This window comes from Excalfactoria chinensis, chromosome 4, assembly GCF_039878825.1.
Source record: "Excalfactoria chinensis isolate bCotChi1 chromosome 4, bCotChi1.hap2, whole genome shotgun sequence".
In the NCBI taxonomy this organism is placed as follows: domain Eukaryota; kingdom Metazoa; phylum Chordata; class Aves; order Galliformes; family Phasianidae; genus Excalfactoria; species Excalfactoria chinensis.
Genome location: NC_092828.1, coordinates 38,768,869 through 38,790,207, shown reverse-complemented (window position 1 = coordinate 38,790,207; position 21,339 = coordinate 38,768,869). Strand labels below are relative to the sequence as shown.

The 21,339-nt window shown below is 38.6% G+C and overlaps 1 protein-coding gene across 1 annotated transcript; it reads left to right on the top strand.

The window, feature by feature from the left end:
- The first annotated feature begins 900 nt into the window (after positions 1–900).
- On the top strand, positions 901–12,835 carry ALB (albumin). Its single transcript, XM_072335272.1, has 15 exons — positions 901–1,027; positions 1,582–1,642; positions 2,392–2,524; positions 3,432–3,646; positions 4,357–4,489; positions 5,825–5,922; positions 7,155–7,284; positions 8,177–8,391; positions 8,929–9,061; positions 9,889–9,986; positions 10,131–10,269; positions 10,484–10,707; positions 11,238–11,370; positions 12,369–12,425; positions 12,639–12,835. Exons 1-14 carry the CDS (start codon positions 943–945, stop codon positions 12,417–12,419), a joined length of 1,848 nt encoding a protein of 615 aa, XP_072191373.1. The 5' UTR covers positions 901–942; the 3' UTR covers positions 12,420–12,425; positions 12,639–12,835.
- The last annotated feature ends 8,504 nt before the right edge of the window (positions 12,836–21,339 follow it).

Here is a 21,339-nt window from a genome sequence, read left to right as displayed (position 1 = left end):
CCCAGGGAACCAGAATGAAAGGTATCAAATCAAGTGCTCAAATAATCCCTTTTGGTGCTTGAGCAGCCTTCCTTTTGGATGTTACTTTAAGTCTATGTTGAGAAATTTGGGATGAGGTGAGGTCTTATTTAATATAAAAGCATCTTTTTGTCTGAATGAAATTGTTCCATCCTGGTCCTACATTTATTGTGAGATTCAGATACGTTGCTTTCACACTCTTACTTTCTCCTTCTTTAAGAATTCAGAGGTCAATTAAAAATGGAGATGCTGTTTATCTGTATCTTCATGCTGATCGCTATATTTTACCAATATATAACTTTTTATATAATATTCAAGACTAAATTCACTTGTGTTCCTTGTGCCATTTCAAGGTGAGAAGCACCAGTATGCCCTTCTTAGATATTTATCTTTGTCCCTGAAGGATTGACAGCATGTGGACTATCCTAAGTAAACTGATATCTCATCTTTGCAAGGAGATTTAAAACTAGAAATCTCAAATAGGAGCAAGTATGCAAAGTCAGCCCTAACTGGGTGAATTATTACTGTACAATACAAACATGCTCTGCTTTTGAACAAACAGCAGCAAAAAAAGAAGCACAGCTATAGGATTAGACGATGACATTTTAGTGCCATGCCTTGAACTCCTTGTTTGTAATTTGATAAGGAAATTTACGCAAAACTTTATCTGTTTGGATGCTGGAAGGTTCAACCTTTTCAGGACAAAAAGGTCCAGAGGAAAACATAATAAACAAATAATATCAAATTCATTTTTGGCAAGGACACTCCAAGTTTTGTAATCCTCAGACCAAATGGAAATCTACAGTTGCCAGCTCTACAGTTAATATTTTACAGAAGCAGTCAGAAAAAGGTATATAAGAAAATGATTTCCCTCCAATCGTCCTAGATTTTTGAATAATTTAGCCCACATCATAATCCGCAGCCATGAAGTGGGTAACATTAATTTCATTCATTTTCCTCTTCAGTTCAGCAACATCCAGGAATCTGCAAAGATTTGCTCGCGATGCAGGTAAGAAAATACTAATTAATCACCCTTATTTTCTTTGTTATGCTGACTTAATGACTTCGATGCAATTTGATGAAAAGACTGGCTTGAAAAGAAACTGAATGAGGAAATCTTGAGGGGTAGATAGAACACTCCAGACAATTACATTACATAGGTGTTGTGATGTGTCTCTTTGTACCACAAAGTGGGTTATAGGATCAGATGTTGATCATTCGCATCCTGTTACTTTCCAGCATGGAGAAAGTAGACGTGCAGATCTTTTTGAATAGCAGTATGTAACTGAGCTCCTCACCAATGGCAGTCAGTGGTTTCCATGCAAATATGTCAAAAACTTTAAAAATCTAAATCCCTCTCTTGGCTGAAAGAAAGCCGAGCTAAAAACCTACTGTGTTGTTTTTCTCCATGTTATTAAATCTTACGGCTTAGTCAAACAATAATTTCTGTAGGCAGACCTAGAAAATTTTCCACCAGCCTGAAGTGGACAGAATGTATTCTTTAAAGGGGGTTTTGAATGTGACAGTAAGCATCACTGTTTTTTGTTTTGTTTTTTCCCCTAGAGCACAAGAGTGAAATTGCCCATCGCTACAATGATTTGAAAGAAGAGACATTTAAGGCAGTGTAAGTGAATGCTCAGCTTACATTTTCTGATTGTTTTCCATCTCTATTAATACTGGACGTGGATAAAAAAGGGAAACTAAAACACAGTGAATGTCTTCTCATACAAAGCCTACAAATGTTTTATGACCTGCAAAAGTCATGATGACTTTCTTGTTCTCTGGGAACACCATCCCATGCAAACCTTATTAGGAAACTTGTGTTCCTTTCGTGTAAAGAAAATGGATGTGAATAAGACAGTCTTGGTAACCTTTGGATGGAGAGAAAATGCTCTGAACTATTATATTATCAAATAAATAAACAAAACCCAAACCTACAAATTCTGGCAGGTATTCTGAAACAATTCAGTCATTTTCTTCCGGAACAGATTTTGGGAATGGCAGAATAATTATGCTCTGGCAAAAACTTATGAATGGCAAAATAGTTCTCGCAGGAACATAACTATTTTTAAAAGAAGACAGCCTGCAGACCATCACTTGTAACAGTGGCAAAAAGAGCATTACAAATATACTGGCATGAAATCAGCAGAAAATTATCTTCCTTGTTGATACTAATCTATTATTCAAAACAGTCATTACTGGGGAGTAAAGGTCAGAAACATTCTTCAGAAAGGGTGTGAGAAGACCAATAGTACAAGATCTATGACTTGATTTTCAAGCTGCTCTGTTTAAGTATATGCAAATTATTTGAAGAAATAATTCTGTTACCTATGTTACTCCTCTCCACACTGCAAAATGTGCTTTCTGTTTCAGTGCCATGATCACATTTGCCCAGTATCTCCAGAGGTGTTCTTACGATGGACTGTCTAAGCTTGTGACGGATGTTGTTGATCTGGCACAAAAATGTGTGGCCAATGAAGATGCTCCTGAATGCTCAAAACCACTGGTAGGCAGTGAATCCTTTGGTTCTGCATTTCTCATTCTATGCAGCTACCAGAGTAACCCTCACTCTGGTATATATACTTGACCCTATTGGGTGTTCCTGTTGTCATTAGGCAGTGCCAATCAGATTTTTGTGCTGAAGCCAATAACTTGTTTTTCCTGCGTTGTGAAGTTCTGTCCTTCAGAAGTGCTACAATAATCAGTGGAGTAATACTTTGGAGCCCCGAAAGCAGACTTCATTAAGTTTAGCACTGTCAACAAATAAATGCTATTTATGCGCTGACTGCAAAACATGTGATTGTAAGAATTACAGCAACCAAAGCATGTGGGTTTTCACATGAGGTATCTTGAAAAGGTCTCTATGCTAACTTGCATACTTTGGTAAAATGTTTTGAAAAAAACTGCTAAGATGAGGTATCAAAAGATGTCTGCAGGTACAGAAGATCCCTAGATACATAGCAGGTTCAGCCAGGCCCCTAAGAAAGTTAGGTGCTAGCACTCTTGCCAGCTCCTATACTCAAACCAAACATAATGACTACATTAATTCTCCCTAAAGGCTTCCCAAGGTGGTTGTCTAGTAAAACATCAGACCCTGCTTCATCTGAATTCAGCAGTCAGATTTCAAGTAAAAGTAGACCACTGTCTTGCATGTGCTATTTAATTATAACTAAAATAAGTATATTTTCAGTAAACCATTCTAACTGTTTTTATATTGGACCACATAAAATATAACTTTATGAAATTGTATTGAAAACAACGGATTATTCTGGTTTAGGGTCTAAATACTGTCTGGTAAAAACTTACTTACCTTTTAATCTGGGCTTTCTCTTACAGATTGATAGAAAGTTCCTTACACCTTCTACATAACTTGTTTCTAGAAGTAATTCTGACTCTCATCATCTCCCTTATAGCCTTCCATTGTCCTGGATGAAATCTGCCAAGTGGAAAAGCTCCGTGATTCATATGGCGCAATGGCCGACTGCTGTAGCAAAGCTGATCCTGAAAGAAACGAATGTTTCCTGTCATTTAAAGTTCCCCAACCAGACTTCGTTCAGCCATACCAAAGACCAGCTTCTGATGTGATATGCAAGGAATACCAGGACAACAGAGTGCCATTTCTCGGACAGTAAGAAAAATGTTGATGTTGCATTGTTTAAGCATTCAGCCAAGGGATCCCCAAGGCCTACTGAGCGGGTGGGCATGAAGAAGCTATAAGCCTGCAATTGAATATCTACATGCATAAAACAGCTGCTCAGTCATTAAATATCTATAAAGTTCAGAGCACATGTTTTTCAGTCTATGATGGAGCAGGTTTCTCCATTCAAAAATGGGCTTTAAGGGATCACTTTTTACATCCTTGAGGATATTTTGCAAAAATAAGTTAAAAAAACAACACAAAAAACCACAGTTTTTCCAATATTCCAACAATTTACTTGCACCAGTTTCCCACTACCTCTATTCTAACTGGAAAGGGTATGAAGAAAGATAAGAGTAAAGAGAATCAAAATTAGCAATAAAATCCTGGGAAGATGGCCACAGATTAATTTTTCATGCTCAAAATTAGAATTCTCCAATATTTGACAATGCATTTAAAACAAGCATACTTATATCAGATAAAGTGGCTGAAGATATGAGGAGTTCATAATTCTGTCATTGCTATGAAGTCCTGCTTTGGAAATACTGAGATTTAGCTCAGCATATACCATTAGTAGGCATAATGTTAGAAAGGTATATTAGATTCCAAAACTAGAAACAAAAGTTATAGAAGCCATAAGAGATTGAAATCCATTTGCTGTTGCCAATGAAATACATAACTTCCGTTTTCCTCTTTCATAGCTTCATCTATTCTGTTGCAAGAAGAAACCCCTTCATGTATGCTCCTACGATCATTAGTTTGGCTGCCGATTATGAACATGCACTTCAAAGCTGTTGCCAAGAGAGTGATATTGGTGCTTGCCTAGATGCCAAGGTAGGTCATGTATTTCACTATGCATGCGTAAGGTGGAATGATACAAAGATGGTAACAAATATTCAAAAGGTTACTCATATGGAAAACTCACCAATATGGATGCCTTTGCTAGGAAATGCTGAGGCAATCTCCATCAAGGAGTAATCTCCAAGAGATGCTGCCTTAGTAGTGGTCAGCCCTTAAATGAGGTCCAGAGGAGGTGGAGTCAAGCTAAATTACTCTCACTTGTGCTCTCACAGCTGACCCAACACTTGCCTCAGCTGATTAATCAGAGGTTCAGGCTGTGATTACCAATTTCCCATACAGTGTGAAAGCAAAATAGCTGGTCTGCTACATAAAGGTGAACTGTAGACACAATGTGTGCTAACCAGAGAGGCCCTAAAGAAAGACAGATCTCTTTCAACATGCAATTTCTACTCTCAACAGAAAGTTGTATGAGGGATTCCTCCCCTATTCCTTGCACAAGCAAATAGAAGAGAAGGAGTGAGAAATGGGTGGAATGTTCCTGCTTATGCAAATTCTTGCATGAAGTACTTGTAGAGAAGAATTAATCATACGTTAACCCTATAATTATGATCAGATTACTTTCGTATAGCTTTCCTTTTTAGAGAATTGTAGACAAGATTTCATATTTAGCATGAGTCAAATTTTCCCTTAGTCTCAAAACTGTGCCCCCATGACTTCTACATGATCATTGCTGTGCTTTAAAAGAGAACTTCTGTTCCTTTGAGACAACTGAATTTCATTGAAAATGAATGCTTGGTGAACAGCCGCATGTCATTATAGCCCCCCTTCAGGTACTGGAAAGCTGCTACAAGAAAGCTGGGCAGGGACTTTTTATAAGGGTGTGTAGCAACAGGACAAGGAAAAATGGCTTTAAACTGGAAGAGGGTAGATTTAGATGAAGTATTAGGAAGAACTTCTATACTGTGAGGGTGGTGAGGCACTGGAACAGGTTGCCCAGTGAGGTTGCCAGTGAATGCCCCTCCCTGGAAGCATTCAAAGCCAGGCTGGATGGTGCTTTGAGCTATCTGCTCTATATGGGGGTGGGGGGGTGGAACTATATGATCTAAAGGTCCCTTCCAACTCAAACCATTCTATGATTCTATGATTATGTGGATTGCATTATATCTTAAGGTACAGTATATAGTCTGAAGCTAGGTGCTGGACTGCACCTAGAACTGTCGCCTGAAGAATCCCCAATTTGCTTGGCTTTCTATCAGAGCTAACCAGACAAGAATCTTTTGTGTTTCTGAAGTGGAATTTCTAGAATTGCCTTTTTCTCATACCATTAAATGTCAGCCTATTGTGACAATGTGCCTCCCATTACTGCAGGAAGCTGTCATGAGAGAAAAAGCCAAGAAAATCAGTGTGAAGCAGCAGTATTCTTGTGGAATCCTCAAGACGTTCGGAGAAAGAGTTTTCCAAGCACAGTAAGTTTCCAATCGGTGTTTTACAAAAAGTGAGCTTGTTGACTTAAATCTGCAACGACTCACAAGGAAAATATCAGCATATGCATTTTGCTTCTATAAACTGACTTTGAAAATTGTAGTCACGGTATTTCCTAGTGTACTTCGTCTGAGAACTGTTGAGATTAGCAAGTCAGTCTTTCCAGTACACCAACAGTGATTTCTCAGACGATTTTTAGATGTAAAATCTAGTTCAGATAAGGTTTCTGCATAGAGTGGATGCAGAGTAGAAACTGTGTATTCCAGGTGGATGGTGAGTAACAGTAAAAAAAGTCAGACAGGCAAATTACAAAGAAATGAAATCGTCCCAATTATCAGTACAAGAGATGTGGAATTATCTGAGAGAGCATCGCTCAGAGATTCCAGTGTGTTTAATCTACCTTTTTTTTGCCAAAGTTACAATCCGTTCTGATGTCTGTAGCTTTTAGCAGTAGGCACATAAGTAAACAACAAACTAAGCTGCCAGTTTGAACCTGAGAGCAGTCAAATTTGGCAGAATCACAGTTCTTGGCTAGAGCACATTTTTAAGATTAGAAAGACTTTTGCAGTTCAAAAATGAATCACCTGCCTTACCACAGAGAACTGCTTTAATTCTGTGGATGACACACTGAAGTCTGATATGGAGAATGTATATAAATATCTAGAGGGAGGTGGGAAGCAAACAGATGAGGCCAGGCTCTTCTCAGTGATGTGTAGCAATAGGACAAGGAGTAACAGCCTAAAACCTGAACATAAGAAATTGCATATAAATAACATGCAGAAGAAACTGTATACAGTAAAGGTGACAGAGCACTGGAACAGGTTGCCCAGGTTGTCGAGTCTCCTTCTTTGGAGATATTCAAGACCCAGCTGGATGCCTACCTGTTTGACCTATTATAGAGTACCTGCTTTAGCAGGGAGGTTGGACTCAATCACCTCTTGAGGTCCCTTCCAACTTCTGCAGCTCTGTAATAAAACTTTCCAGGACTACTTATTAGAAACGTTTTACAGCCATTCAAAATAGACAGGAAACAGTAGAGGGTGATTCTTACACAGGTGGCTCAGATCAGAAGTACAAATTACAAAATCTAGTTTTCTAGGCAATAGAAGTGAGGTGAGAACACTGCTGATCTACTGTATCGTATCAGTAGTGACTTGCAACTTCCTGTTCAACATGGAGCTTTGAGTCAAGTGTATTTTTCTTCTTTTCTAACTAGAAAACTTGCTCGCATGAGCCAAAAATACCCCAAGGCTGCATTGCAAGACCTTACTAAACTTGTAATTGAAACTAAGGAGATCCACAAAGAGTGCTGTGAAGGGGACATGGTGGAGTGCATGGATGACATGGTAAGTTTAATATTCTTCAAAAAAATGTTTACATACAGGAAAACCAGTAGGAAGAATATCTCAGCAGCTATTCAGAGTTCAAGGAACTTGTATTCAACACTGACAAAAGGTTCCTCAGCCACTAGAAAACAGCTCAGATGGCTGTTAATGGAAATAGATTTTGTACCACTTCTAAGTCTAGCTCTCTTTATCATCACAAGGGTTGCAGACAGCGTAGAATGGTTATTTGGTTAAAAACCAAAACATTTACTATGGGACTTGTTTGATGACATTTAGTCTCATTCTGTTGCAAACAGGGCAAAAGAATTAAGAGGCAAAAGAGGAATCCTTTGCAGCTCTGATGCATATACTGCCATTAATCCAGCTTTCCTTTATTGCCAACAAATTCTGCAGGACAGCTCAAACAGAAGGATTTGCAAAACTGCAGTAGTAACATTAACTAAATATTGCCCGCCCAGCTGGAAATTAGACATACTTCTTAAACCTATAACCAGCTTGTGTCCTAGGCTGGCTTCATGAAAATCTAGAGCTTTTAATGTTTGGTCTTCTGTCAATGCTGATCACGCAACAGGATTGAAGAGATCAATCAGTCACCTTTGTGACAGTCTCAGAGGCTTTCACTGCCTTTCCAGAGCTTGTCTTAAAGACTGTAAGATCAGAGGGGGAACCTTATTCTCCCTTGTGCCTGAGAACATTGCATTTTACATACGCTGGAAATGCCAGTCCCTCTAATTATTTCTTTTCCTATGGAGACAGCATTTGTTTCGGAAACCACTCAGTAAATAAGTAACTTGAATGAAAATGGAGGAGTCTGAGAGAGAGAAGAGTTGAATTAATCTGTCTTTAAATTATTATTTCATAGCTTGTCTGAGGCTATGTTTTAATTTTACAGGTAGAGATCGTAAACGAAATGTGCTCTAAACAAGATGCTTTCTCAAGCAAAATCAAAGGCTGCTGTGAGAAGCCTATTATGGAACGAAGCCAGTGTATTATGGAGGCAGAATTTGATGAGAAACCTGCAGATCTTCCTTCATTAGTTGAAAGATACATAGAAAATAAGGAAGTGTGTAAGAGTTTTGAAGCAGGCCATGATGCATTCATGTCAGAGTAAGTAGTCCCAGCAGTGCATGTGCTTGTATTTGAACACTCTTCTAAATTATCCGTTCTCATTTCTGGACCTTTTGCACCACAAGGGGAAAAAAAAAACAAACCACAACAAAAAACCACCCCCTTGGGTGTTTCAAGTGTTCGTGGAGAAAAGAGATTATGATTACCATATGGAAATCCAGTGTGACAGATGTAACTCAATCCTAGTTTCTCATTCATGCTTTGTGACTGCAAAGCACTGCACTACTTACCAAAGCTGAACTGATCATTGCTTTTCCTTTATTCAGGGTTTCTGTTCAGGTCCACATACATTATCAGCTTGAGAAGCATTCTGTCCTGGGGAAGCTATTCTGTTCTTCTTGCATTTGCCCTGTTGGCAGTCAGCAGATTGGTCCAAAAAAAAATAATAATCTGTGAAAACAAAGCGTTCACTTTACATGATCTCAGCTGAGGGACTGTGTTGATTACTGTGTTGTACTTGCGAAAAGCAGCATGATATTCAGGAGCTCTAATGCTGTCTGCTCATGTGTCTTTCAGATTTCTTTATGAATACTCACGAAGACACCCTGAGTTCTCCACGCAGCTGCTCCTGAGAGTTGCCAAAGGATATGAATCACTCCTGGAAAAGTGCTGCAAAACTGATAACCCTCCTGAGTGCTACGCAAATGCTGTAGGTGCAATGTTTTGTCTGCATGTAACTAAAATGCTTGCATGGTACCTACCATGAAACAATTGCATAAAAGAGCAGTCAGAAAGCATTTTAAGAGACTAATCCCCAGAAGAAGTTAGTATTCTGATGGGACACAACGTAGTCCAGATCCAATGACAACGTTACAAAGTTAGCTCAGCTCAAAGAGGAACTCCGTCATCCTCAAAACTTCAAACTAGTCTCACACAATTTCCTGATGCCTCTGACTCTCAAAACTGATACTGTTTGTCCTAAATAAGATGGTTAACGGCTAGTTAGCCAAATTAATCTGTTCTCCTGCTTATTTGAGAAGCTAGTCACTGATTATAACAGAAACTGGTATGGCCAGCTCACATACAAAATCCTAAATTCTGGTCTCCTGACCTTGAATTTATCATACACAAGTCAGTGCAGAAGTTGATTCACTGGCAGCTTTGGCGCAGCTACTGATGGAGGATGTTCCCTCTCACAGCTGATTACCCTGTACTGCAGAAATAGTCACTTGATTTTAAGAATAAAGGAGACAAATCCCTAACAGAGATCAGACCAATATTCTCTAAGAAGCAAGTCCAATGGACAATTAAATTTCAAAAATCTTCCTGTCACTTTAATTCCATTTCTGTCAGAACTGAATTCTCCTAAGTGAATCAAGCCCCCTTACTCCAGAGAGACTCAAAACAAATGGTTGGCCTTGTATAATGGGTATTTTAGAGCTAGTAAGCTTTAGAAGAGACCAAAAACTCTATCTGTACAATTGTTACCAAAATGTCCTTCTCTACTGTTACTGATAAACTTAAACTTGTTTGCAGCTAGATCAACTGAACCAACACATCAAAGAAACTCAGGATGTTGTGAAGACAAACTGTGATCTTCTCAGTGCCCATGGCGAGCCAGAATTCCTCAAGTCGTAAGTACTTTCTGATAAGCATTCTTCCATGTAAACAATTATTATTCTGGCCGCCTTGGGAGTAGATATTCAGACTTTGCTGGTTTAGTTCAGTAAAGCATTCTTCAAATGTGTGTGAATTGTCATTTTGTTGTGCTTTTTCAGCCTCCTGATCCGCTACACTAAGAAAATGCCTCAAGTATCAACTGAAACCTTGCTTGAAATTGGAAAGAAAATGACAGCTGTTGGTACTAAGTGCTGCCAGCTTCCTGAAGACAGACGTATGGCTTGTTCTGAGGGTTATGTGAGTACATTTGTTTATTTTCCTTATTCCTCTCTGTGATTTCTTCTATTCTCAAAACCACTGAATTCTGCTGAGGTAGTAAGCTGACACTGAATTTTCATAGCCCCAGAGCTAATTATCTGCATAACAGAATTGGAAACTCACTCATTTTTTAATGTATTTCATCTGTTATTACAAAAAGACTTAACGCATCTGAACTTCTTTCCCTTTTCAGCTGAACATTGTGATTCAAGATATGTGCAGGAGACAGGAGACCACACCTATAAATGACAATGTTTCACACTGCTGCCGCGACTCCTACGCTTACAGGAGACCATGCTTCACTGCCATGGGAGTAGATTCCAAATATGTTCCTCCACCATTTAATCCTGATATGTTCAGCTTTGATGAAAAATTGTGCAGCGCTCCTGCTGAAGAACGAGAACTAGGCCAGATGAAGTAAGCTAAAGGAAACCCCTGGTAGAAAATATTCAGAGGAGTAACATGTTAGCAGGGGCAGAAGTGTGCTGCAAAAGCACTGACCTTTTGCCTAACTGGGACTTCACTGGTGGTAAAGAAAACCAGATGAAACTGTGTGTTTGTACTGACCCTGTCAGTGTATAACGTCATGTAGTCGAGAAGAGGCAAAATAAGGTATTTTCTTCAAATGAAATTAGGGTCTTAGATAACCAGTTTTGTGCAAGTCCATTACCAGTGCAAGTTGTAGGATGCACTTAGTTGAGGCAGCATACAGATCATTCTGGTAAGTTCTTTCCCATCTGTATTTGTGATAAGAAAAAAAAACATCAGTGGCAGATGGTGGGGGTAGACTGAGAGTTTGGAGACAAAAAAGAGGCACAGGCTATCCTAAGCATGACAAAAAAGCCCCTGAAATAATATATGCCTACATGGAAAGACATTTTCTAAACTGGAGAAAAAAGCAAATGACAACGGGTAGCATTAACTGCATATTGTGGTTTTGTTTTCAGGTTGCTTATCAACCTCATTAAGCGCAAGCCCCAGATGACAGAAGAACAAATAAAGACAATTGCTGATGGTTTCACTGCCATGGTTGACAAGTGCTGCAAGCAGTCAGACATCAACACATGCTTTGGAGAAGAGGTACTTCCTTTTAAAATATATAAATAAAAAACCACTATGCAGGGAATGGAATACTCACTAGGAAACCATCCACTAAGGGGTTCTGCAACCTACAGTGGTTGGTTGTCTGTACACTCTTACAATAAATTTGCCTGCAGAACGTAGAATTCATCTTAATTGTACAGGTAAAGGTCGCAGGTTGTAGTCCTTGAACAATTTCAATTGGAAATGTTGTTTGGAGGTAATTTAGTCCAATCCTCCACTTAAAACAGAACAAACTTCTGGAGTAGATAAGGTTGTTGAGAGATTTGTTTGAAAGAGCACGTTACCTGCAAGCCACAGTTGAAAATTATGTTTGTGTAGAATTTAAACCATATCTCCAGCATACATAAACTGCCTTTTGTGCAATAGACACTAACAATTGCCAGTGAAGTGTGCATCTGGGTCAGTTATAAGAGGTATCCAGAAAAAACAGATATAGTGGTGTGGGGAATCCAGCTGATTTTGTTCTGTGAGCAATCATTCCATTTTTTTCTGGTACATGAACCACAAACACAGGCATTCGTTCATTGTTTGCTCTTCCCTGTAGTAATCACAGGAGAAGCCTGTCTGTAAGTATAAGTTGCTGAGTAAGCTCAAAGCATTTTCAAGAAGTATAAATTTCAGTTTCCAAAGAGCAATCTTTGTCATTGGAAGCATCTGTACTACTGGTATCTTAAACTACTTATTGATCCAAATATCTTTTATCTATAACCCAAGTATTGCATAGGCAAATATATTAGACTTTGAAAGAAATTACTTTGTAATTCACTCTAAAAGAGTATTTTCTACCTTTACAAGATTAAAAAATATCCATCATACAGGAGCACACAGCTTCCAAGGTTAGAAAATATCATTAAAATTATCCTTTGAGCCACAACACAGGCTCAGGTTGAAGTTCATAGAGGTTTCCACTCAAATGCTACCAACGATGCTGCCTTTGTTTCTCTTTCACAACTTGTTCGTCTTCCTTTTTCTAGGGTGCCAACCTGATAGTCCAGAGCAGAGCCACGTTAGGAATTGGTGTTTAAGACATGGTAGGTAATAGTACTTTTTATTAAAAATAAAGAAAGAAAAGAATATAGCTCCCCTTTCGCCATCAAGTCTTTGCTTTTTCAGTGGGTGGCCTAACATCTATCGTTATTTAGTATATGAATAGAGTTGAAATATTACTCAAATGCCGTTGGGTTACAAAATAATCTTTTTTCTTTCTTCCTTTTCTTCCCTCCTCTCCCCAAAACCCTCTCCAGGTTGCCAGTGAGAAAAATACAAAGATAAAATGCTTCTCCTGCCCACTACCTTTTTTCCCTTGTTACTGAATCGTGGTTTTGTGAATCTTCAGTGTTTTGTCAAACAATATGCTTTTCCAGAAACTTTTCAATTCTATTACTTGCAAAGAAAAAAAAAGAGAAAAAAAGAATAATAAATAAAATCTTTTTAAATCTGCATTTGTCTTGGTCTGCTGGTGACTGCTCAAAGGCAAAGAGTGATGGCACTCCTCGCACAAGATAGTTGCTACAGCTGTGTATGTGGACAGGCATTCTATTGTTTTCTCTTGCATAGTATTCACATCCCACAGATCCAATGATATGAGAGGTGGCGTGATATTTTCTAGACTTTAGTTCTCTGACTCAGTTACAGGAATGTTTTACTTTTCACTTCAGTGGTTATTACACAGAAAGAGAGAATGTTCAGAAGAACAGTTCGCTCTAAGTAAGATGGTTAGCAGTGTTTACTTAAAAAAATAAAATAGTGTATATATATACCAAGCATCCCTTTGCTTGCAAAGAGCTGCACAGTGAGCTACTTTTAGACACTTCTGTTTATGCCTTCAATTATTTTTGAAATAGCTTTTGACTTTAGAGATGCCTTTTGAGAAGCCAACAATCAAAATAATGTCCTTCACTGCAGGAAGTTCCTGATACAGAAATGTTGGGGTTCCATGTCACTAGAGGATCGTGATTTTCTATCACATGCTTAGTTTCGGTCCACAAACACCCAAAAAAACCCATATCTACACTTGAATGTGGGATGGCAGGATTGTTTTTGCTTTGATCCCTCCCATAATAAAGCACGTAGTATGGACAGTTGTATTGGCCTTGCAACTCTTTGTGACTCTAGTTCATGAACCAGCAGTCCTCTTTAGTACCCCAGACGTACACTCAGAATGAAACAGAGATATGGAGCTGAAAATGTATGAGGAAGAATTCATGAATCTAGATATAACTGAAAGGTTTGGATTTCAATTAGTCAGTCTTAGTTACGCATTGCTTTAGAATAATTTTTATGACCTCAGGGTATTCACAAACATCTCAAGAGATGGAAAGTATGGCAAACCTGAGCAAGAATCATTCACCAGCTGCAGTTACAAGCTTTTTCCCTTCATCATTCAATGTTTGTGTAAGGGAGTACAGTCATTAGAAAGGCCATTCTTGGTATCTAATTCACCATCCAAAAATCTGAGTCTCTCCCTGCAATTGAGAGCAACCTGCTCTAGGACAACATAGCTGTAGTTAGTTAGAACAAGTTAAGCTTGTACAAAAAAGAATTCAACTAGGATTCTGAAGCAGAGAAATCAGCTCTAGCTGCACGAGACTATCAAAAGATTTCTCAATAGATTTCAGTCTTTGCCAAAACTCTGAGCACATCACATCCTGTTCTTACACGTGCTGGTTAGCTCACGGTTATATCTAGTAGGTCTTTCCAGCTACTACAGTCATTTCCAAAACAAGGCAAATTAATAAATCTATAAGACTTAGTAACAAAGAACATTTTTTTGTTAATGCTTTGGTAGTTTTCTGGCTCCAGAGAGGTACAAGATTAGTATATGTAATTTCCAGGGTGTGTTTATCAATGCTGAAAAGAGCAATGTGTCAAGATAACAAAGTTAAATATATATGTATACATATATCTGAAAGGATGGATTGACCTCTGCCTGTATTTTCCACAAGTCATGGGAATTCATCTATTTCTGTATTCTATGTTGAAGTATCTTTTGGTTTTCAGGAAGACAGTAACACAGGCGCATTGATGTGGCTTTAAAAATTATTTAACAGCTTTTGCTCCCATGATGAGTAATTTTTCTTTATTCCTGGAATACAAGGAATTATATAATAGCTCTTTTGGACAGTGGTTTTCCGCAAGTGATATATTTTTGTCTATCATTTTTTTGGATAATTTTATAATGAATATGAAGTGAAATATCTGAATTTTCAACATAAGCATATACAATATACTATATGAACAAAACTCTTTATCTATTTTAGCTTTTTAACCATTTATTCCTTAAGAGGAAGAAACAGTACTGCTTTAAAGAGTCTGATATCTCATCAAAAATGAAATAGAACGAAACAGATCACAGTGAAATGTCAGAATGCTTATTCTGAGTGTAACACTCACTGTTCCTAAGCCAAAATGCCTCCTGAAGTAATAGAATAAATCACAGGTTATAGAAATCAACAAAATCACCAAATCTCATTCTGCTAGTCATTTTTTCTCTGAAATTCCTCAGCTAAGAATTTCTAATAATGCCATTTTATGTCTCATATGTTTTTATACGACTGCTAGGTAAAGGAGTTCAAATTCACATCTAGACATAACATCCCTGTGTTCAAAGGTCTGTCTTTTAGAACACGCTGATTTCAATAGAGATGAATTGAAAGCTTCCAACTAATCCTTTCTCTTTCTAAAGTCTTATGTTGTTAATTCCTATTAAATGGAACCAGAATCTAATCCAGTTGCTTCACTTTCAATACCTACAAAATGAAAAGCCCCAGTTTTCCTAATAGGCAGTGGATGTGTCAGTTTATTTGGTGCTAGTGTCGAAAAAGGCATGTGGTTGATGTGTATATGGGAATGTCAGTGTCTACAGATAGTGCTTTCTGGCCTTAACCAGATGCTTTCTACAGCTGAATCAGAAAATTTTTAAGGGTGGGCTTTAATATCCCCAGACAAATACACACACAGTGGGTCGCCAGAGAGCTCAGTAGACCCAGGGAATGCCTGTAGGATGTGGAGCTGCAACCCAGCACAGGTTATATAACCCCAAAAGAACAGTGAGAAGACATGAGAGCATTCTAAGCCACTGTTATGAACTGAATATGAAATTAAGTTCTTATTTTCAGTCAACCCAGACTGATAAATAAGTCACTGAAAATCTGTCCCTCCCTCACATTAAACAAGCTGTGCATTTGTATATACAGACACACTTGACATGAAACTGAATTCACAAAATTGTGCATAGCCTTCCTATATGGTCCCATCATTCCAGCATTCATCCTTCTCATTACATCTGTTCTTGTGTCCCATCATTTTTTTGCACAAGAGGTATCAGTAAGAAAACGTCATGAATTGTACCACATGGTGCAGTGGCTGACTGCAGTGCTAAGGCTGACCCCGAAACAAATCAGATTCTCCTGATATTCAAAATCCCAGGGAAAATTTCATTTGACAATACCAGAATCCAGAGCTCAATGTATCGGTAAAGGAAGACCAGGACAACAAAATCTTATGTCCAGAATAGTAAGAACATTGTTTGTGTTGCACTGAACAAGTACTATTTAGTGAGTCAGAATAGAATATTTTGAAGAAAAATTGGTATTTGCTTAGGAAAAGCTACCAGCACATTTCAGACCTTCATTCTGCAGCACCTTCAGCTAAGATTTAGCTGCCTAGAAGGTGGCATCTAATGCTATTTGAGATACCTTAAATATCCTGCCTGGCCTTTATCTACTATGCCAGATACTAATGGGTCTTCTCTGGCAAAGCACTATGCTAGCTAACTGCCATGCCATATTAAAAACAAAAACAAAGCAGTAAGATGACTCAAGCAGAAGAAAAACCTCAGATAGATAGGCAAAGTCAGACAATGAGAAGGAGATTACAGAGACTTTACACTCCAAAACTTAAAACTTTAGTAGGTTGAGAATGAGCGGCACACAGCTCAATATCTTGGGAGCAGTGTCTTTCGCAGAAGGGCCTACAAGAATTAGTTGTTGCCTTCTCCAAACTGCATTCTGATTTGTCACCTGAAAGCAAGTTCCCAACTGTGGACAAAAATGCTGTGTAAGCAGGTCACTGCAACCAAAGTTTGTGTTGTATTAAGATAACAGAGACTGTGTGTTGTTAAGATAGCGTGTTTTTTCATTCAGCATCGGTGTTTCACTTGGCTAGACCATCACGCCTACAGGTGCCAGATAAAGACAAGGACAAGTTGTAAATGTCACCCTTTGTACTCTGACATGTGTGCAGTTCAGCTGTAGCCAGTTTCTGTGGAATTTGGAAAACAGTTAAAAGTAGGAGCTTAGGAAATCAGGGAAAGGGGGGGGAGTGGGGGAGAGGGGAGGGGGTAGAACAGGACATTAACTTCAAGAACATCTTACTTAGAATCATGGAATCATGGAGGTTGGAAAAGACCACCAGGATCATCTAAGCCCAGTCATCAAACCATCACCTCTTCCATTCCAAGTGTCAGAGGTTTGTCTTATGCTCTCATACTTAGCTGGCATAGAGGATTTGCTTTCCAGTAAAAAGCATTTGTGCTGCTAACAAACAGATAGCCAGAAATCTCAACAGAAACAGCACACATCGACCTTTCACACTAAACACTGAGCTGCAGTTCCCTATCCTGACAACCACAATCCACCCATTAGCAATGATTGCTTCTCTTCTCCTCCTTAGCGTGACAACAAATTGAGCCCCAAAACTCTAGTGGACATTTGCTGCAGTAGGAAAAAGTGGAAGAGCTTCTCCTCAACCTGATCCTCACCTAAAACAAAACAAGGTTAGATCCAGTAAGGTCATCTTGTCATAGTGTGGAAGTGTCCTGCAGTGAAAATCAGGCATTTGGTTAAACTGACAAATCTAAACTGACACCAACAATACCCCCTTGAAGCAGAACCAGAACTTGAACTCCTGAATAAACACATCAATCTGGTTCAATATATGCATCAATTCCCTATCCTCCTTTTACCTATCAAAAAACATTGCGTTTAAAGAGTGACTGTTAAATCATGTATTTACTCGATTATTTCTTTTGTATTCTCCAGAGAATGTGCATTTTATTGTTGACATGGTCGTAGAATGACATGGAAGGGAAGAATTAAGGGAACAGTAAAATTTGTAGGGCACTGCCCATTCCTTATATCACAGGGCTGATCAAAGGGCATGTTAGACAGAAACTTGAAATTCTATACCTTGAAAGATTCATGTAAAAGGCTGATAATCTGTTGTGTGGAGAACGTAGGAACAGTGCTGCAGAGCTCCAGTTCAGCAGACAGCAATGGCTGTATGGTTGTTTTTAACTCTTGCTGTTTGCAGCATCCCTGGGAGAACGGCACAGCTTCACAGAAATGGAGCTGAGGGAACAGCCCTCAATATGGATGGAAGCCAGATTCCTCCTCGGAAGCTCATGAAATAATTCCCTCAAGAACAGATCGCTGATTAATATTTGCCCATGTAAAAATAACATCAGAACTGTTAGGACAATGAGGTGATGATGACAGCTTCTGACTAAACCCCTTTGAGAAAACTAGATGGCTCTATCACTGTCATGGCAATAGATGGCTTCCAGTTATCCTGGAGGGCAACAAGTCTTCCTTCAACATCCTGACAGTATCACAGCAAAAATGGGAAAAGCTGAAGCTGATGAATATATATACTATTTGTGAATGTATTAATTTGTCTTGTTTACAAGCTTTGTTCATTCTTGTTTTGCTTTTAAGTACACCACAAAATTTTACTGGGATCAAAGAAACTGAAGAAAAGGTAAGCTTTCTCATGTGTAGACATGCTAAGAGATCTCCACTACAGACACACACATAAACAAGTGCTCTTATAACATGGCAATTGACTCTAAACACTGGGACCATGTAAAGCACCCAGTGCAGTTTCCACCAACAAACTACTCTGACAGCACGCAGCAAATGTGCCCACACAAGCTCAGAGACAAAGGGCATGGAGAGAAGCACTGCCAAGAAAAGCAGTGAGGAAAGTTGTTTCATTCCCAGCCAAGTGACTCAAAAGAACCGAAGGACAGAAAAGTTCTTTGCCAATTTACGGCAGGAAGTAGGTACGCATGGCTTGGGCATGCTTACACCCACTCTGCAAGGTTATCCTATCGCCTGTGCTGACATGCTGATACACCCACAGGGTGAATGCTTCTCAAGGGGAAACTGCCAATAATATCAAAACAAGGGACCACACAAAACACCTAAGTGTGACTAAAGATGTGAATGTATGTGTACACACACACACACACACACACGAACTCATGTGTATTTATTTGTTCATGTCATTTGACATAGCCATTGACAGGAAGGGAGCGAAGAATTATAACAGCAAGGTGTTGATTGCTTGAGTGGCCAAGTTCCATTCTCTAATTACTGCTTCTAATGTTTTCTTCCCTTTTCTTAAAATGAATAAAATAGCACGTAGGATAAAGAATATATAAAACCTCAGTGAACACAGTACGTGGCAGTCTTAACACTCAGTGGAGCAATAAGTCTGAGTAGCGGAGACCTCTTGATTGAAACACAGACTTAGGATCCCTGGGCGAAGAAACTAATTACCTACAGAATAGATCAGGCCTGTGCAGATTTGGATGTACAGCAGACACTAGCACTGAAAATGAAGTGGTGAGGGAGAATAAAAAAAAAATATCCCATTTCATAACTTTGCTTTAGCTTCTTTTCTGCAGGCAGTAAAACTCAGTACCCAAACAAGACCCATTCCAGAAAACTCCATCAGATAAAACCTAGTCAGCTTCCTTTTTCTGACATTACATTATAAACTATGACTGATCTTCTCTTTACAAAAGAATTTAGAAAGTACTGGAAGTTATTTACAAGGAAAAGGATTCAAAATAGGAATTCAGGATTTTGTAAAGACAAACTATCTCAGTACTTGAGAAGAAGCTCAGTTCTTTCAGGTATACGAGCTTTCAAAAGATATCATTCATTTCAGAATGAATCTTCAAGATTTTGTAAAGAATACTACTCTCCAAGCGCATAATGCAAGAATATAATTGAACCCTTCACAGGCATTACTTACAACACCAGAAAGCACCAAGGCTGACTTCCAAGAAAGAGAACTGATACAATCACGAAGTAGTTAACACAAGTGAAAGTAAGTTAAATTCACAAATTCTGGTCTCATTAGTAAATGTAAAAACTAAGCATCTGAACTCTGGGGAGACACACTTGCCTTTCAGTGGCTTAATTAGGGACTGCTAATCAATCACTCAGTTGTATCATGAACAGGAACCAACCTAAAACACAGAAACCTTCCCCTCGAGCTAAGAAAACGCAAAGGGGAACAGTGAGGGAGAACCAGGTCCCCTTTTTGTTTGTGACAACATAAAGACCAAAAACTTTATAAGAAGTACTTACAAATTTCAACAGTCTATTGAGAATGCTTCTCCTCCTCCACACAGCTGCAGCCAGCTAATGGAAATTCACAGCTCCATACATCCTAACAGCCATCAGCTGCTTTTAGCTGCCTTGAAGTTGCAGTACCGTTTGTAAGAAGGCCTGGAAACAGCTGTGGTCTCCACAGGTTTAAAACCGATTTGGTCAGCAAGGTTTGAAAAACAAGATCTCATCATTCTTTCATTTGTTCTGGATAAATACTACACGTACCTTTCCCTTCTGCAGATAAGAGACTTCACTGCAAATAGGTAGATTGCCATCCTCACAATGGCAAATATTTTCAAACAAAAATGAAAAGCATTTGACTGTCCTACTAGACATGGCAAAGGACAGAGGAAACACTGAATTCAAGCACTTCAGCAGCCAAGTATGGCTTCCAGAAATAATTAGGCTTGCACATTACGCATCAATAAGCTCTCACACTCTATAAACTTGCTATAAAAAGCCTCTAGCATCAGTGTCGCAGCTACTTCTGAATCTTTTCTACAAGCAAATACACCTCCCCTGCTCTTATTTTTATAGCTTACTGTCAGGTGTTTGTATTTGAGTATTATAAAAATAAAGGGATTAATCTGTATGTTTCTCTGCTTCTGAGGAAACTGATCTGGAACTGCATCAGGCAGTCTCCACATCGCCCCCATGCTTCCACCTCCACTCAGAATCCTTTCTCCTTTTGATACAGTCTCATGTGAGATCAAAAAAGCCTCATAATCTTTCTTCAGAATAAAACAAAGAATATTGCCAGTTTCTCACTAAAGTAATAAAAAGTTCTATCTCTCTTTTTTTTCCTCCCTCAGACTGAATATATATATCCTTGTCTACTCATCTCTTAGTTACAAATACCCATGGTCCTCTTAAGCCATTCTGTCTCCAAAATTGACCATTTTGGTCACAATTATGCTTAGAGATTATGCTTATAGCATACTTTAAAATAAATAAAATACATTAAATAACTCAAACATCTGTTTTCCCCTTCATTCTAGTTTTCAAGTTGATTTTGTTTGAGGATTTTTAGATGCATTTTTATGCCAATTGTTAATGTTTCAGGTATGCGATATATACTTGACTATATACTCAGCCTTTTTACCATGTCACCTTGGACTAAGGGAGAAAAGATGGCTTTTTCAGCAAGGAAGAGTGCAAAAATCTCAGCGTAACCAATGAACTTGGGATCCTTTGGTCAACAGTGTGTTAGGAAGGAGCCTTCTGCACAGCAATCACCTTTGGACAAATGTGTAAGTAGAAGAGATCTACATTTATGATAAAAAGCACAGAGAATGTTTAAACTTCTTGTTTGAAGTGTGATAAGTTAAAAATGTCTACCTAAATTTCAGGGAAAAAAGAATCTACAAAGTCCTTTCTTTGCAACAAGTTGAGTAGTTCATCACACTGAGCAAATAATGGCATGTTTAATTATTGTGGGAATATTCTAGAAGGGCTAATGTTATATGTGACACTAAAAGGGTTTTGATTAACCAGAAATTGTTTGGTAGAGTATATATGTCATTCACCTGAAGTCTTTCTG

Excerpts from the sequence above, each read along its gene's own strand:
- ALB (XM_072335272.1), top strand. The coding sequence starts at position 943 with ATGAAGTGGGTAACATTAATTTCATTCATTTTCCTCTTCAGTTCAGCA. Across the intron at positions 1,028-1,581 it reads AAGATTTGCTCGCGATGCAG|AGCACAAGAGTGAAATTGCC; the intron begins GTAAGAAAATAC and ends TTTTTCCCCTAG. Across the intron at positions 11,371-12,368 it reads ACACATGCTTTGGAGAAGAG|GGTGCCAACCTGATAGTCCA; the intron begins GTACTTCCTTTT and ends TCCTTTTTCTAG.